The sequence below is a fragment of the Pristiophorus japonicus genome, chromosome 6 (genome assembly GCF_044704955.1).
Source record: "Pristiophorus japonicus isolate sPriJap1 chromosome 6, sPriJap1.hap1, whole genome shotgun sequence".
In the NCBI taxonomy this organism is placed as follows: Eukaryota; Metazoa; Chordata; class Chondrichthyes; family Pristiophoridae; genus Pristiophorus; species Pristiophorus japonicus.
Genome location: NC_091982.1, coordinates 197,568,108 through 197,586,862, shown reverse-complemented (window position 1 = coordinate 197,586,862; position 18,755 = coordinate 197,568,108). Strand labels below are relative to the sequence as shown.

Genomic DNA, 18,755 nt, shown 5'->3' with positions numbered 1-18,755 from the left:
CTGTCTCCCGCAGCACCCCCCCGCCCCCTTCAGCTCCCGCTCCACTGCCTGCCTCTCCCCCCAGCCAGCTCCCGCTCCCCATAACCCCCCCTTCAGGCTCGGTCCGGTCCGCTCCCCCCCACCCCTCCCACCTCCATGTCTTCAGTGGGGCCCGCCTGGCATCTTGCTGGGGGCAGGGCCTGCTGGTTCAGCCTCCCCACCCCCCGCCCCCTTTCCCTCCTCTCTCCTCTCCCCCCGCTGTCAGAAACAGAGACACTGACAAGACAGAGAGAGAAAGACACTGACAAGACAGAGAGAGAGAGACACCGACAAGACAGACAGAGAGAGACACTGACTGGGGGGGGGGGCGTACCAGCACGCTGTTGGAGGGTTCCCAGTGCTGCAATCGGTGAGTAGAAACTTAATTTTTTATTTCTTGATTTCTTTTTTACTTTTAATTTTTTTTTGATTTATTGGTTGGTTGATTGATTTATTTATCATTTATTATTGATGATGGCTCTTTATTTGTAAAAGTGATGTGTTTCATGTTTGTAAACTTCCCTTCCGCCCCCCTCCCCCAATCTCTCTTCCTTACACCTGATTTTCTAAGTGTAGGCAAGGTTTTCTGCGCGTACAAAAATCTACACTTACTCCATTCTAAGTTAGTTTGGAGTAAGTTTTCGCTGCCTAAACTTGCAAAACAGGCGCAAGTGGCCGGACACGCCCCCTTTTGAAAAAAAAATCTGTTCCAAAATGAAACTGTTCTAATGCACTCGAACTGGAGCAAACTAAATGCTGAGAATTGCCATTTCTAAGATACTCCAGTCTAAACTAGTTACTCCAAAAAAATAGGAGCAACTCAGGCCGAAACTTGACCCAACTAAGTCTGGATAAAAAAATAAGTTTATTTAGGCTTGTAAAGACACGTTATTCAAAAAGCCTGCACTAAACACTTTCGATTCAGATGCAAGTTCTTGTGTAACTATTTCAGAGATAAAGTTAGCGCCTGCTCAAAACACACTTCAAAGAAATGTTGACAGTATATATTTACATCAAATTTTCTATAACCGTCTCCTTCCAGATCATATTTCTCTTCCTTCATTTTGCCAGGGGCCAGCAGCAGCATTTAAATCTAGCCACTGGCAGCACATTATCAATGTAAAATGTATTGGTTTTGAAGACTGCCATCAAATTTAGAGATAAAAGTTCTGTGTGCCAATCATCATTGCCCAAACACGTTCTAAAATTTGTCATTAACACAAATATATGAAGTTTAAAAGTTAACCTCCAATTACATTTTAGTGATTACCATATCAAAGGCGTCCGTTTGAGACCAGTGTTACAGTTTAACACTAACACTGGTCTCCCAAAAACCATCTCATGTTTAAAACTAGACTGCAATATCTCTTTATAAACCAGAAACTATCATGCACAGATTAGTGCAGCCTAAATCTAACAAGCAACCTTAAATTGTGGTAAATCACCTTTTGGAGCATGTGGGATTTCTGCTCATCACCTTTAAGTATCAGCTTGGCTCAATTGGCAGCAATCACACAATTCTCCGAGATTGTGGGTTCAATCATCCTTTTGAACTTGAGCACATAATCTAGGGTGACACTTCAATGCTGTACTAAGGGTGCGTTACTTTTTCAGAGATGCCATTAATCAGCTAACACGCTAGACTGAGACCACACCTGCCTGTCCCGGTAGTTCAGGTTCAGCAATATTTGAAGAACAGGGAGTTCTTCTAGTGTACGGCTCAATATTCCTCCCTCAACTATCAGCGCTAAAAGTAGATGTGAAAACTGGCTCCTACATTTACTGTACAAGAAAAAAGTAATTTATCACGTGAAAAGTTTTGGAATGTCCTGAGAACTGCAGTAATGCAAGTCTGCTTAAATGCACGTTATTTCTTACCTCAGAAGATGGAACAATAAGCACACTTCTAGGTCACTCCCTACAGGCTCTCTGCACATTTAGAGATAAAACTACATAATTAAGCAGGATAGACAAGATACAAAGTGACACTACTAGTCTCTGATGCTATACTATGCAAGATGATTCCTCACAAAGCACCTATTCTGATCTTATACAAATGAGGAGGGCCTCAGAAACATCAAATGTCCTTTCCTTTTACAGTTTTTTTGCAACAACCAAGCAATCAAAATGTTCAGTTTAGTGCAGGTTGAACCTCCCTTATCTGGAACCTGGCCTGTTCTGGATAAGGGATTTTTCTGGACGAAGGGTGATCACATTAAATTGGATGGTACAGGTAGTGAGCAAGGGGATATCGGGGCTGGCTGACTTGGGGTTGGGAGTGCAGCAGAGAGTATGGGCCCAAGTTTCGGCCTCAGTTGCTCCTGATTTTTTGGAGCAACTGGTGTAGAACGGAGTATCTTAGAAATTCAAATTCTCGGCATTTAGTTTGCTCCAGTTCTAGTCAGTTAGAACAGTTTCACTTTGGAACAGAATTTTTTTTCCAAAAGGGGGCGTGTCCGGCCACGTACGCCTGTTTTCAAAGTTTCGGCAGTGAAAACTTACTCCAAACTAACTTAGAATGGAGTATGTGAAGATTTTTGTACGCTCGAAAAAACCTTGTCTACACTTTAGAAAATCAGGCGTAGGTTACAAATCAGGCGTAGGAAATGGGGAGGGGTTTAAAGGGAAGTTTACAAACATTAAACACTTCAGTTTTACAAATAAAGAGCCATCAATAATAAATTATAAAAACATCAATAAATCAACCAATAAATCAATCAAAAAAAATTAGTAAGAAATAATTTTTTTTTTTTTTAAATCGATAAATAAAACATTTTCTACTTACCGACTGCAGCACTGGGAGCCCTCCAACAGCGTGCTGGGATGCCCCCCCCCCGCCAGTGTGTCTCTGTCAGTGTCTCTATCTGTCAGTGTCTGTGTTTCTGACAGCGAGGGGGGGGGGGGGGGGGAGAGGAGGAAGGCAGGGAAGGGGGATGGATGGGAGAGAAGGGGGGGAGGAGGAGAAGGGGAATGGGGGGGGGGAGGAGAAGGGGAATGGGGGGGGGGAAGGAGGAGGAGAAGGAGAATGGGGGGGAGGAGGAGAAGGGGAATGGGGGGGAGAAGGAGAAGGGGAATGGGGGGGGGAAGGAGGAGGAGAAGGAGAATGGGGGGGAGGAGGAGAAGGGGAATGGGGGGGGAGAAGGAGAAGGGGAATGGGGGGGGAGAAGGAGAAGGGGAATGGGGGGGAGGAGGAGGAGAAGGGGAATGGGGGGGGGAGGAGGAGGAGGAGAAGGGGAATGGGGGGAGAGGAGGAGGAGGAGGAGATGGGGGGGGGGAGGAGGAGAAGGAGAAGGGAGAGGAGAAGGGGGGAAGAGAAGGGGGGGAGAGAAAGGAGACGGGGGGGGGGGGGGGGAAGGGGGGAAGAGAAGAAGGGGTAGGGAGGCTGAATGGGCCGGGCCCAAGCCTTCGGGCAGGGCCTCTCCCCTGCACCAGATTTACAGGTGGGTGGCGTTGGGCCGGGTCTGCGGGTCGGGTCGGAGGGGGGGGGGGGGGGGGGGGGGGGAAGAGGGAGGTCGGGTCCGGGTGGTGGTGGTGGGGTCGGGAGGGAGGGAGTTTCGGGTCCGGGAGCGGGGGGGGGGACGACGTGGGTCGGGTCCAGTCCTGGGGCGGGGGGGAAGTGGAAGTCGAGTCGGTGTCGGGAGGTAGCAGGAGCTGAGCGTGGGAGGCAGCCTTATCCACGCAGCCCCAGTGAGGACCAGCAGGGAGCCGGAGAACACAGAAGTTTGAAGTTTTTTTTTAGGCGCACTTGTGGCGCGAAAAAAAAGGGTTGTCCAGGTCGGGACTGCCCGGTTCTAGGCACAGGCCGAAACTTGGGCCCATTATGGGGGGGTGGATCACGGGTCACGCCAATAAATTGCGAGAGTCGGCAGCAAGGACTTCATAATTGTTCATGTCGGAGTTCTGCGCATGCACCACCCGGGATCGGGGGGGGGGGGGGGTGCGTTTGCGGATCCGGGGGGGGGGGCGCGTTTGCGGATCCGGGGGGGGGGGTTTTGCGGATCGGGGGGGGGGGTTTTTGCGGATCCGGGGGGGGCGCGTTTGCGGATCGGGGGGGGGGCGCGGCATTTGCGGATCCGGGGGGGGGGGGCGTTTGCGGATCAGGGGGGTGTTTGCGGATCGGGGGGGGGTTCAACCTGTAATACTAACTCGGAATTACTGACTTCCTTCCCAGATTCAACCCCACCCGACAACGGTTCACGTCTGATACATAATGAGAAAGTGCAGCTCCATCTGTTAAACCATCTCTGTCTTCCATTTGATGTTTAATGAACAAAGTACCCTTGATTACATCATAACCAGTACCAATTTACAACAATTGTAAAACAAAAAATGTACACAGCATCTAAAACAAAACAGGGGCACTAGAGGCAATTACTCCTAGCACAGAGCCAGATGTAGGGATAACAAACATGGCTTAAGAACAGGACTGGCAGTTAAATATTGCAGGATATAATATATTTAGAAGGTGGAGAAGAGAGGTGGGATAGCTGAACTAATTAGAATAATGGCAGTAGAAAAAAGGGACATAACACATTAAGTCAGAAACAGAAATCGATAGGGATTGATATAGGATAAGAAATGAACAATCACATTAATAGCTGTACTCTACAAACCACCTAATATTGGAAAGGAAGTGGAGTAAAATAATGTGGGAAAATCTATGAAATGAATAAAAGACTTAGAATAATCATGGGAGATTTCAACTACCCAAAATAAACTGGCAAGAGGTAAAGAAAGGTGAAAATGGTGTTCAGGACTCCTTCCTTACCCAGTACACAAGAAGCCCAAGAAGAGAGGAATCACTGCTGGATCTAGTAATGGAAAATGAATCAGAGCAGATTGAGAGAAGCATATGGGAACATCTCGGCAATAGCAATCATAACACAATAAGATTTAAAATAATGATTGATAAAAGACATAAGTAAGATAAAGTCCCGGGTAATAGATTGGAGAAACGATATGAGGGAATGAGAATGGAACTAGAGAAAGTAAACTGGAAAAAAAATTAGAACAGCATGTTTAAAACAGTAATCAGGAGTGTTCAGGAGAACAGCATACACCAAGTACATGAACAATAAAGGAGGATAACAAAAGGGAACAATGCAAAGAGGTTAGGAAAGAAGTCAAATAAAAAATTAGGAAAGCAAAAACTATGAAATTAAATTATCGAGGTTATAAAAAGAAATAGTATTCCACAGACACAAATAATGAAAAATCAGGATAGCTCTAGGGCCTCTAAGGGGTGCAAAAGATAAACTCACAGGTAATGATGGTGAAATGGTAGAAATATTAAAGAAATACTTGGCCTCATGTTTGCCAGGGAGACTAACAAGCTGGACATGACATTAGAAGAGATCAAAAAAGATCATCAAATCATTTAAGATGGAAAGGGGGAGATAATTGATAAACAAATCAAATTTTGAGGTTAAAACAGCTATTGCATCCATGCAAATTAAAAGTTAGGGAAAAGATAGCAGAGGCACATATATATAAAAAAATAATCAGAAAAAGAAATAGTATGAGGGGACTGGCGGACAGTGTATACTTAAAAATGAAAATAGAACAAGATAGGGAACTGTAGATCAGTTAGCTCAACATCAGTGGTAGGAAAGATAATGGAATCTTTACTCAAAGATGTAACAGTAAAACATAGAAACCAAAAATCTAAATCAGCACGGATTTCAAAATGAAAGGTCATGCTTGACCAACCTTGCTGAATTCTTTGAAGTAGTAACAGAAAGAGTAGACATGGGTAATGCAGATGTAATATATTTGGATTTTCAAAAATCCTTTGATAAGGCAATGCTACAGTCAGAGCACATGGAGACAAAGCACAGGTAACAGAATAGATACCAAGCTGACTATAAAACAGAAAATACGAGTTGCGGGCAATGATCCCCCAATTGGGAGATGTCAAGACAAAGGACGCACGTGACAAAATACAGAAAGATATTAATAAACTTGTTGAATGAGCGCGTAATTGGTAAATTAATTTTAATGTAGATAAGGTGATGCATTTTGGTAAGAATACGGAGGCCACATAACTCCTTGTATAATAAAACTCTGAATGGGGTAGAGGAGCAAAGGGATCTAGAGCTACAGATACACAAATTAAAAGTAACTATTGTGTTCCTAACGTAGATGAGACTGCACACAGGGAGGTTAAAGTAAGTGAGCTCAGTCTTTAATAAGACACTCCAGAGCGAGGAACAGGCCCTTTTGGGCCGGCTTATATACAGTACTCCCAAGGGATGCTGGGATCCCTTGGGACTTCAGGGGGATGAGCTCCCTGGTGGCAGAACATGGGAGTACATGCTTTACAGATACATATCACCCCCCCCCCCCCCCAAAAGTCAAAGTGAAAACTATTTACAAGGTGAGGCGGTCAGGAGCCTTAATTACCCTGGTGGACCGCCTCGGTACAAATGTCTGTTCTGGTGTGTTGGCTGTGCCCTCGCTAGGCTGGCGTGTTGTTGGCCCTGCAGGGCTGAGAGGTGAGCCTGGCCTTGCTGGTCTGTTGGGCGTGATGGGTTCGATTTCCTGGTCCGGCGTGGTGTCGTTGATCCTTTGGGTGTGTGTTGTGGGCTTGAAAAAGGTGGTGTCTGCTGTGGGTTGTTCAGGGCAGTCTGTGAACCGCAGCCTCGTTTGGTCCAGGTGCTTTCTGCAAATTTGTCCATTGTCTAGTTTGACTACAAACACCCTATTCCCTTCTTTAGCTATCACCGTGCCCACGATCCACTTGGGACCATGTCCATAGTTTAGCACATACACATGGTCATTCACATCAATTTCCCGTGACACACTGGCGCGACCATCATTTACATTTTGTTGCTGCCACCTGCTCTCTACCTGATCATGCAGGTTGGGGTGAACTAGAGAGAGTCTGGTTTTAAGTGTACTTTTTAATGAGTAGCTCAGCCTGGGGGGCACCCCTGTGAGCGAGTGAGGTCTCGTGCGGTAGCTGAGCAGTACTCGGGACAGGCAGGTTTGGAGTGAGCCTTCTATGACTCGTTTAAGGCTCTGTTTGATGGTTTGTACTGCCCGCTCTGCCTGCCCATTGGAGGCTGGTTTGAATAGGGCCAAGGTGACATGTTCGATCCCATTGCGGGTCATGAATTCTTTAAATTCGGCACTGGTGAAACATGGCCCGCTGTCACTGACCAGTATGTCAGGCAGGACCTGGGTGGCAAACATGGCCCTCAGGCTTTCAATGGTGGCGGTGGCGGTGCTTGCCGACATTATTTCACATTCAATCCATTTGGAAAAAGCATCCACCACCACCAGGAACATTTTACCAAGAAACAGGCCCGCATAGTCGACATGGATCCTCGACCATGGTCTGGAGGGCCAGGACCACAAACTTAGTGGTGCCTCTCCAGGCGCATTGCTCAACTGAGCACATACGCTGCATTGCCGTATACAGGACTCTAAGTCAGAGTCAATACCGGGCCACCACACGTAGGATCTGGCTATCGCTTTCATCATTACTATACCCGGGTGTGTGCTGTGGAGATCCAAGATGAACGTCTCCCTGCCCTTTTTTAGTAGCACTACGCGGTTACCCCACAACAGGCAGTTTGCCTGAATGGACAGCTCGTCCTTTCGCCGGCTTGATTGGCTCTTGCATTTCAACGGGGATGCTGGCCCAGCTCCCATGCAGTACACAGTTTTTTTTACTAGGGACAGCAGAGGACCTTGGCTGGTCCAAGTCCTAATCTGGCGGGTCCTGACAGGTGATTTAGCATTTTCAAACGCTTCCATAACCATCATCAAGTTTGCAGGCTGTGCCATTTCCAACCCCGTGGTGGGCAATGGTAGCCGACTGAGAGCATCCGCACAGTTCTCGGTGCCTGGCCGGTGGCGGATGGTATAGTTATACGCTGATAGCACGAGTGCCCACCTTTGTATGCGGACTGAGGCATTAGTATTTATCCCCTTGTTTTCAGCGAACAGGGATGTGAGGGGCTAGAGATCGGTTTCTTACTCAAATTTGAGGCCAAACAGGTACTGATGTATTTTCTTTACCCCGAACACACACGCTAATGCCTCTTTCTCAATCATGCTGTGGGCCCCCTTGGTCTTAGACAAGCGCCTGGAAGCATAGGCGACAGGTTGCAACTTCCCCGCAACGTTAGCTTGTTGTAATACACACGCGTCGTCGTACTGAGTCGGATTACATGCTAACACGTCTTTTACACGGGTTATACAATACAAGCAGCTGGTTGGAGCATAAAATATTTCTGGCTTTCTCAAAAGCAATTACTTGTTTTTTTTCGCCATACACACTTCTCACCTTTGCGCAATAACACATGTAGGGTGCTTAACCCCGGTAGGAAGTTACCAAAATAGTTGAGTCTCAGGAACGACCGCAGCTCCGTGACGCTCTGTGGTCTGGGCGCGTTCCTGATAGCCTCTTTCTTGGCATCTGTGGGCACAATGCCGTCTGCCGCGATCTTTCTCCCCAGAAACCCCACTTCTTTTGCCATGAAGACGCATTTCGACCTCTTCAGCCAAAGCCCTACACAATCCAGTCGCTGGAGGACCTCCTCCAGGTTTTGTAGGTGCTCGGCGGTGTCCCGACCTGTGACCAATATGTCGTCCTGAAAGATCAGTGTGTGGGGTACAGACTTGAGCAGGCTCTCCATGTTTCTCTGGAAGATCACTGTAGCCGACCGAATTCCAAACGGGCATCTGTTGTAGATGAACAGTCCTTTGTGCGTGTTGATGCAGATGAGGCCCTTCGATGACTCCTCCAGCTCCTGCGTCATGTAGGTCGAAGTCAGGTCGAGCTTGGTGAACGTCTTGCCTCCTGCCAGCGTCGCAAATAGGTCGTCTGCCTTAGGTAGCGGGCATTGGTCCTGTAGCGAGAAACGATTAATAGTTACTTTATAATCGCCGCAAATCCTGACCGTGCCATCACTTTTGAGTACTGGAACAATCGGGTTGGCCCACTCGTGAATTCCACTGGGGAGATGATGCCCTCGCATTGCAGCCTGTCCAGCTCGATTTCCACTCTCTCCCTCATCATGTGAGGTGCCGCTCGCGCCTTGTGGTGAATGGGTCGTGCCTCTGGGACCAAGTGGATCCGCACCTTAGCCCCGGAAAAGTTTCCATTGCCTGGCTCAAAAAGGGAAGGACATTTGTTAAGAACTTGGGCACATGAGGCCTCATTGACATGTGATAGCGCTCAGGATGTCATCGCAGTTCCAGCGGATTTTGCCCAGCCAGCTCCTTCCAAGCAATGTGGGGCCATCGCCCGGGGCAATCCAGAGTGGCAGTTCGTGCACCGTGCCCTCGTAGGTGACCTTAACCATGGTGCCGCCCAGGACAGTGATAAGCTCTTTGGTGTACGTTCTCAGTTTCGTGTGGATGGGGCTCAGGGCTGGTCTGAATGCCTTGTTGCACCAGTCTTTCAAACATCTTTTTACTCATGATGGATTGGCTAGCGCCAGTGTCCAATTCCATGGCTACGGGTAAGCCATTCAATTTTACGTTTAGCATTATAGGTGGACAGTGTCAAAAATGTGTGCACCCCATGTACTTCAGCATCTGCCTCCTCTCTGAGGCTCGAAACTGCTTTGATCCACCATAGACCGATCTTCCTCTGCCATATGGTGGTTAGCAGGTTTTGCAGAGCTTGCAGCTCGTTGGAGGTGCCCCATTGTTCCACAGTTCTTGCAAACATACCCTTTGAAATGGCATGAATAGGCTGAATGGAAGCCTCCACAATGCCAACAAGGTGTGACTTGCCTTGCATTCATCCTTTGTTGGGGACTCAGTCATCTGGGTCACCTGAGACCTGCTGGCAGTTGCAGACTCATGGGTTCTGCCCTGTACATTTCTGCTCGCAAGCACAGTTCCAGTTAATTTATGAACATTGCTAGCACTTGTGTGCTGAGAGATGTGTTTGGTGTTATCACTGGTGGACATAAACGCCTGTGCTATCGCAATGGCCTTACTGAGGGTTGGTGTCTCTACAGTCAAAAGTTTTCGTAGGATGGTCTCGTGGCCAATGCCAAGTACAAAAAAGTCTGAGCATTTGCTCCATGTAGCCATCAAACTCACATTGTCCTGCAAGTCGCCTTAGCTCGACGTAACTCGCCACTTCCTGACCTTCAGATCGCTGGCACGTGTAGAACCGATACCTCGCCATCAACACGCTCTCCCTAGGGTTAAGATGCACCCGAACCAGTGTACACAGCTCCTCATATGGCTTATCTGTGGGTTTCACCGGAGCCAGAAGATTCTTCATGAGGCTGTTGGTCGGTGCCCCGCAGACTGTGAGAAGGACCGCTCTCCTTTTTGCAGCGCTTCTTTCTCCGTCCAGCTCGTTGGCTACAAAGTACTGGTCTAGCCGTTCGACATAGGCTTCCCAGTTCTCACCCTCCGAGAACTTCTCCAGGATGCCCAGTTTGCTGCATTTTTGCGTTGGATTCAGTATTCTCGTCGCCAGTTATTGTGTTCCTAACATAGATGAGACTGCACACAGGGAGGTTAAAGCAAGTGAGCTCAGTCTTTAATAAGACACTCCAGAGTGAGGAACAGGCCTTAGGGGCCGGCTTATATACAGTGCTCCCAAGGGATGCTGGGATCCCTTGGGACTTCAGGGGATGAGCTCCCTGGTGGCGGAACATGGGAGTGCATGCTTTACAGATACACAACAGTAACGACCCAAGTTAATAAAGCCATAAAAAAAAAGCAAACCAAGTACTGGGATTCATTTCTAGAGGGATAGAATTTAAAAGCAGAGAGGTTATGTTAAACTTAGGTAGAACCCTGGTTGGACCACGCTTGGAATACAGTGCTTTAATGTTACCTGTAATTTATTTATTTTATTTTTTAAGGTGAGCAGCCCATTCAAATTTCCATCACATGCAGATTTTCCATCACGAAGCAGGCAATTGGTCTGTGCGGGACCTGCAGACTGCTGCACGGCTGTGTAGCTTAATGGGACCATTGCTGTGAACAGTTGTGGTCTCCATATTATAAATAAGGATATAGAGGCACTGGATAAGTTGCAAGCTTCACAAGGATGATATCAGAAGTGAGAGGTTATACCTAACAGGAAAGATTGAACTGGCTGGAGCTCTTCTCTCCAGAAAACAGGCTGACGGGTGACCTGGTAGAGGTCTTTAAGATAATGGAAGTGTTTGATAGGGTAGACGTAGAGAAAATGATTCCACGTGTGGGATGACTAGAGGTCATAAATAAAAGATAGTCACTAATAACTTTAATAGCAAAATCAGGTGAAACTTCTTTACCCAAAGGGTAGCAAGAATGTGGAACGCACTACCACAAGGAGTAGTTGAGGAAAATAACAGATACATTTAAGAGGAAGCTCGATGAGCACATGGGGGAGAAAGGAATAGCAAGACACACTGGTAGGGTTAAATGAAGAGGGATAGGAGGCTCGTATGGAGCAAAAACGTAAGTTGGGCCGAATGGCCAATTACTATGTTGTAGACGCGATCGTATGGATTTCGCAGTCAATGGCAATGCAACGGCGCTTGCCATTCATTACGTTGACAGCTGCCCAGTTTAGGTTAGCTTTTGCGTGAAGATTTGCTGTCTTCGGGCGCCTGATCCAACGCGGCGCCCTCTACAGGAGATCTGTTGCATGTGAGCAAGGCAAACAAGAGAGAGGCTCATCAACCAGATTGAAGAATCCTCAAAGACATGCAGTCTCTAAACCGGGAAGTATAAATTAGATTTAAATCATGTACAGAAAGCGAAATAAAGACAGGGAAATAAAGATGGGATTAAGATAGAGATCAACAACAGACAGAAAAAGTAATTTTTACAAACATTTTTGTTACATCTCCAATAATGAAATTCTGAAGTAATAAAAGTTAAATCCAGTGTCAGAGATTGTTTAGCAGTAATTATGACTCACCACACAATTAAAAATTCAATTACACCTGAATGCACCAGTCCTAACTTTTTTCTGCCATGCTTAGTGGGTAACTAGTGGGCAAGTACTCCAACTCCACACCCGAACATGGATTTCAATGTTGGGTCTGTTGTAGCAGCCTGTGGAGGAGCAGCGTAACTCAGACCACAACTTCCGGCTATCCGCGTTTAAACTGTAGATGTCCGTACTCTTTGGAAGTTGCTGTCCGATTTGATCCACAAGGGTGAACACTGTTAGCCTCACCATTACTCTCAACGCAAAATCTAGTTCTATGTAACTCTACATACTAGCGGTGCTATGTTAAAAGCCAGCAAGGAACTACTAAAAAAAATAAAGAGGGAAGATAAAGATTATGAAAGCAAACTAGCACAAAATATAAAAACAGATAGTAAGAGTTTCTACAGGTACATAAAAAGGAAAACAGTGGTTAAAGTAAATGTTGGTGCCTTAAGAGGATGAGACTGGGGAATTAATAATGGGGAACAGGGAAATGGCAGAGACTTGGAACAAATATTCTGTATCAGTCTTCATGGTCGAAGACAGTAAAAACATCCCAATAGTGGATAATTAAGGGGCTATAGGGAGAGAGGAACGTAATACAATCACTACCACTAAAGAAATAGTACTCGGTAAAATAATGGAACTAAAAGTGGAAAGTCCCCTGGACCTGATGGCTTGCATCCTAGGGTCTTAAAAGAAGTTGGCTGCAGAGATAGTGGATGCATTGGTTGCAATCTTATCAAAATTCCCTGGATTCTGGGGATTAAAAAACCACAAATGTAACACCTCTATTTAAAAAAAGGAGGGAGACAGAAAGCAGGAAACTATAGACCAGTTCGCGTAACATCTGTCATTGGGAAAATGCTGGCGTCCACTAGTAAGGAAGCAGTAGCGGGACATTTGGAAAAGCATAATTCTATCAAGCAGAGTCAGCATGGTTTTATGAAAGGGAAATCACGTTTGACAAATTTGCTGGAGTTCTTTGAGGATGTAATGAGCAGGGTAGATAAGGGGGAACCAGTGGATGTGGTGTATTTGGATTTCCAGAAGGCATTCGATAAAGTGCCACATAAAAGGTTACTGCACAAGATAAAAGCTCACGGGGTTGGGGGTAATATATTAGCATGGAGAGAGGATTGGCTAACCAACAGAAAACAGAGTCGGGATAAATGGGTCATATTCCAGTTGGCAAACAGTAACTAGTGGGGTGCTGCAGGGATCGGTGCTGGGGCCTCAACTATTTACAATCTATATTAATGACTTGGATGAAGGGACCGAGTGTAATGTAGCCAAGTTTGGTGATGATACAAAGATGCGTGGGAGAGCAAATTGTGAGGAGGACACAAGAAATCTGCAAAGGGATATAGACAGGCTAAGTGAGTGGGCAAAAATTTGGCAGATGGGAGTATGTGGGAAAATGTGAGGTTGGGGACAGCATCAAACAAGAAATTAGGGATGCATGCAATAAAGGTACAGCAGTTATCATGGGCGACTTTAATCTACATATAGATTGGGCTAACCAAACTGGTAGCAATACGGTGGAGGAGGATTTCCTGGAGTGTATTAGGGATGGTTTTCTCGACCAATATGTCGTGGAACCAACTAGAGGGCTGGCCATCCTAGACTGGGTGATGTGTAATGAGAAAGGACTAATTAGCAATCTTGTTGTGCAAGACCCCTTGTGGAAGAGTGACCATAATATGGTAGAATTCTTTATCAAGATGGAGAGTGACACAGTTAATTCAGAGACTTGGGTCCTGAACTTAAGAAAAGGTAACTTTGATGGTATGAGATGTGAATTGGCTAGAATAGACTGGCGAATGATACTTAGAGGGTTGATGGCAGATAGGCAATGGCAAACATTTAAAGATCACATGGATGAACTTCAACAATTGTACATCCCTGTCTGGAGTAAAAATAAAACGGGGAAGGTGGCTCAACCATGGCTAACAAGGGAAATTAAGGATAGTGTTAAATCCAAGGAAGAGGCATATAAATTGGCCAGAAAAAGCAGCAAACCTGAGGACTGGGAGAAATTTAGAATTCAGCAGAGGACAAAGGGTTTAATTAGGAAGGGGAAAATAGAGTATGAGAGGAAGCTTGCTGGGAACATAAAAACTGACTGCAAAAGCTTCTATAGATATGTGAAGGGAAAAAGATTAGTGAAGACAAACATAGGTCCTTTGCAGTCAGAATCAGATGAATTGATAATGGGGAACAAAGAAATGGCAGACAAACTGAACAAATACTTTGGTTCTGTCTTCACGAAGGAAGACACAAATAATTGATCGACTCTTGATCAGTTCCTATGGACTGGAGGATAGCTAATGTAACACCACTTTTTAAAAAAAAGGAGGGAGAGAGAAAACGGGGAATTATAGACTGGTTAGCCTGACATCAGTTGTGGGGAATATGTTGGAATCAATTATTAAAGATGAAATAGCAGCGCATTTTGAAAGCAGTGACAGTTTCGGTCCAAGTCAGCATGGATTTATGAAAGAGAAATCATGCTTGACAAATCTTCTAGAATTTTTTGAGGATGTAACTAGTAGAGCGGACAAGAGAGAACCTGTGGATGTGGTGTATTTGGACTTTCAAATGGCTTTTGACAAGGTCCCACACAAGAGATCGGTGTGCAAAATGAAAGCACATGGTATTGAGGGTAATGTATTGACGTGGATAGAGAATTGGTTGGCAGACATGAAGTAGAGAGTTGGGATAAACAGGTCCTTTTCAGGATGGCAGGCAGTGACTAGTGTGGTGCCACAGGGCTGAGTACTGGGACCCCAGCTATTTACAATATACATCAATGATTTAGATGAAGGAATTGAGTGCAATATCTCCAAGTTTACAGATGACACTTAACTGAGGAGGATGCTAAGAGGCTGCAGGGTGACTTGGGACAGGTTAGGTGAATGGGCAAATGCATGGCAGATGCAGTATAGTGTGGATAAATGTAAGGTTAGCCACTTTGGGGGCAAAGACACAAAGGCAGATTATCTGAATGGCGGCAGATTAGGAAAAGGGGAGGTGCAATGAGACCTGGGTGTCATGGTACATCAGTCATTGAAAGTTGGCATGCAGGTACAGCAGGCGGTGAAGGCGGCAAATGGCATGTTGGCTTTCATAGCTAGGGGATTTGAATATCGGAGCAGGGAGGTCTTACTGCAGTTGTACAGGGCCTTGGTGAGGCCTCACCCGGAATAGTGTGTTCAGTTTTGGTCTCCTAATCTGAGGAAGGACGTCCTTACTGTTGAGGGAGTGCAGAGAAGGTTCCCGGGATGGCAGGACTGACATATGAGAGACTGGATCAACTGGACCTGTATTCACTGGAGTTTAGAAGGATGAGAGATGTCATAGAAACATATAAAATTCTGACAGGACTGGACAGGTTAGATGCAGGAAGAATGTTCCCAATGTTGCCTAAGTCCAGAACCAAGGGTCACAGTCTAAGAATAAGGGGTAAGCCATTTAGCACCGAGATGAGGAGAAACTTCTTCACTCAAGAAAGTTGTTAACCTGTGGAATTCTCTACCGCATAGAGATGTTGATGCCAGTTCGTTGGATGTATTCAAGAGGGAGTTAGATATGGCCCTTACGGCTAAAGGGGTATGGAGAGAAAGCAGGAAAGGGGTACTGAGATGAATGATCAGCCATGATCTTATTGAATGGTGGTGCAGACTCGAAGGGCTGACTGGCCTACTCCTGCATCTATTTTCTATGTTTCTGTGTTATCCACTTGGCAGAAAAAAAATAGAAAAGCAAATGATCATTTAAATGGAGAAAAATTGCAAAGTGCTGCACTACAGAGGGACCTGGGGGTCCGTGTGCATGAAACACAACAAGTTAGAATGCAGGTACAGCAAGAAATCAGGAAGGCAAATGGAATGTTGGACTTTATTGCAAGGGGGGGTGGAGTATAAAAGCAGAAATGTCCTGCTACAACTGTACAGGGTATTGGTGAGACCACACCTAGAGTATTGCGTACAGTTTTGGTCTCTGTAATTAAGGATATACTTGCATTGGAGACTGTTCACTGGGTTGATTCCAGTGGCAAGGTGGTTGACTTATGAAGATAGGTTGGGCCTATACTCATTGGAGTTCAGATGAGGCGATCTTATTAAAACGCATAAGATAATGAGGGGGCTCGACAAGGTGGATGCAGAGGATATTTCCACACAGAGGGGAAACTAAAACTAGGGAGTATAGTCTCAGAATAAGGGGCCACTCATTTAAAACTGATATGAGGAGAAATTTCTTCTCAGAGGGTTGTCAATCTGTGGAATTTGCTGCCCCAGAGAGCTGTGGAGGCTGGATCATTGAATATATTTAAGGTGGAGATAGACATTTGAGCAATAAGGGAATAAAGCGTTATGGTAAGCAGACAGGGAAATGGAGCTGAGTCCATGATCAGATCAGCCATGATCTTATTGAATGGCGGAGCAGGCTCAAGGGGCCAAATGGCCTACTCCGATTTCTTATGTTGTTATGTCATACTGCCAAACATACATACGTTGAGCTCTGTGATGGGTTATCCAAGAAGCTATAGGTTTTGAGTGTTGGCAAATGGAACAATTAGCTTTTTGAACATTAATTAAAGACGTGAAAGGCGACTTAACCTAGTTGATCCATTTGGAAATGACCGACAGGCTCCCTTTTAAATGCTTTTTTAAAAAATGAATCCATAGTTAGTGCTGCTTGTTCCTGCTATTCCACATCAATCACCATGTGAAGGACTAACTGATATCAATTCTACATTTGCTTGGCAATTTGGATCCATGTACTCATTCTACACCTTTTATGCCTCCACCAGTTTTCCTCCTCCAAAGGCTGAAAAGCCCATCTTTTCCTATTTTCCTCACAACTCAATCCTCTGATCCAGGGTTCAGCTTTAAGACTCTTCTCTACACCACTTTTCTTGCTTGAATCTTGAGTGATCAAGTGTAGGATAACAAGAAACAACATTCACCTTAAGTAGGACATTTGCACTACACCAAAGTACAGGACAAAGGAAACTATAGTCCACATGACAAAAAAACCTACAGATCCCGAGAACAGCAATGGCAAAATAGGTTATTTTTTGTTAAATACCTTACACGTGTTGAGCTCATGCATTAAAATATTTACTGTTTTGTTTGGACAGAACGATATCCTGTCAAAAACTTGCCCCATGACAAAATTATTGTTTTCATTTTACCCATTTTGATAATGATCAATTGTTCTTCAGGGACGCTACTACGGGCAATGGCCATTTTGCAACCTCTGATACGAATGATCATACATAAGGCAAGAATCCGTTGCCTGCGCGATTTCTGATAGAGCAGGGAGATGTAGAGAGGCCCAAGCGCGACTCCACTTTACAGAGTGAAACAACACATAATAGTGGGAGTGCAACTTTCGCAGTTCTCGGCCGCTCTTCCCATTCCCTCCCTCCGAGCAGCGGGCCCGGGGAGGCCGACTTTCCAACATAACAAGTCACTGCCGAATGAAACAAACCAGGCGGGTACTAGCACCCTCCCCCTGCGGCCTCGACACCGCGGTGTTCAGCCCGGCCCCAGGTCACCATCCAGGAGAAAGAAAGCGAAGTAATCACAACGGAGCGCCCGGATCTCCAGGCCGGAGCCTCGAGTTCTCCGAGAGCTCCCAGCACTTGGGCCAGACGGCAGCTCGCTCGGTGGCCCACCAGACTTCTACCACCCCATATCCCGCAGTGGATACTGCGGGTTTCGTGTGAAAGCGTGCTAGGTCAACACCGACGTGCGATCCGCTCCCCGCAGCCGGCAGAACTGACCTTGGAATCGCCGTTACACAGCGCCATCGATGCCGCTCCCGAACCGGTGACAACTCCAACCGCACACTCCTCTGCTCTCGCTCCCTACCCAGCCACGAGCTGCCGCTTTCGCGCCGACAATGCGAGACCGGCCCACACACCACCGCGCGAGCCCCGCCCCTCCCCTTCCGGGCCAACACTGCTTCTCACCCTGCCGCTAGGAGGGGCCAATGAGCAGGTTGATGATCTTCTGGTGAAGGGACAACTCAAGAGGTTGGGGTGGGTGGTATTTGCTCCGCGTAAATTCACAATTTGTTTCTTTTTAAATCCATCTGTTCATATACACCATGCATCACAGTACAGGAGCGCTTTGCCATAATTAAATCACCAGAACGTCAATTAACGTACAGATCCGTCTGATTATAACAGTGACTACACTTCAAAAAATACTTCATTGGCTGTAAAGCGCTTTGGGACGTCCCGTGGTCATTAAAGTCCCAACCGGCAGACTGGCCGGAATGTGTGCCATAACTGAACCTGCATTATTATAGGATAGACACTCCAGGAAATTATGGCGTGACTTACGACATTACATATGCCAAGCCATAATTTATCCAAGTAACTATTTGTACTACAAACGAGCCAAAGGTGGGCAGAGGAAACATTACAAGGACACCTTCAAAGCCTCCCTGATAAAGTGCAACATCCCCACTGACATCTGGGAGTGCCTGGCCAAAGACCGCCCTAAGTGGAGGAAGTGCATCCGGGAGAGCGCTGAGCACCGAGTCTCATCGCCGAGAGCTCGGCCTTTTGGCTAAGATCATGCGTAACTGACCTGACAGGAGAGTAACCATGACCCCAAAGTGGTTCTCCCTAGATCAGGAAGGTGGTTCTCCTATGCTTTTTGGAAATAGGAGGTGGATGGGGTGGCTTTGACCCATCCACCTCCACGGAGGTGTGTGGGGGGCCTGACCCATCCACCTCCACGGAGGTGTGTGGGGGGCCTGACCCATCCACCTCCATGGCACGAACCTGGTATTGCAGTACTTCCAGGAA

The 18,755-nt window shown here is 46.3% G+C and overlaps 1 protein-coding gene across 2 annotated transcripts in view; it reads right to left on the bottom strand.

The window, feature by feature from the left end:
* gmps (guanine monophosphate synthase) overlaps positions 1-18,755 on the bottom strand; it is a 71,508-nt gene that overhangs the window by 30,855 nt on the left and 21,898 nt on the right. The window contains exon 1 of one of the 2 annotated variants that reach the window (XM_070883532.1): positions 17,721-17,855. The exons of the other annotated variant lie outside the window; for it this stretch is intronic. Coding sequence (XP_070739633.1) covers positions 17,721-17,747 — 27 coding nt within the window. The 5' untranslated portion in view covers positions 17,748-17,855. Of the gene's footprint in view, positions 1-17,720; positions 17,856-18,755 lie in introns of those variants that run through there. 2 annotated transcript variants of the gene reach the window in all.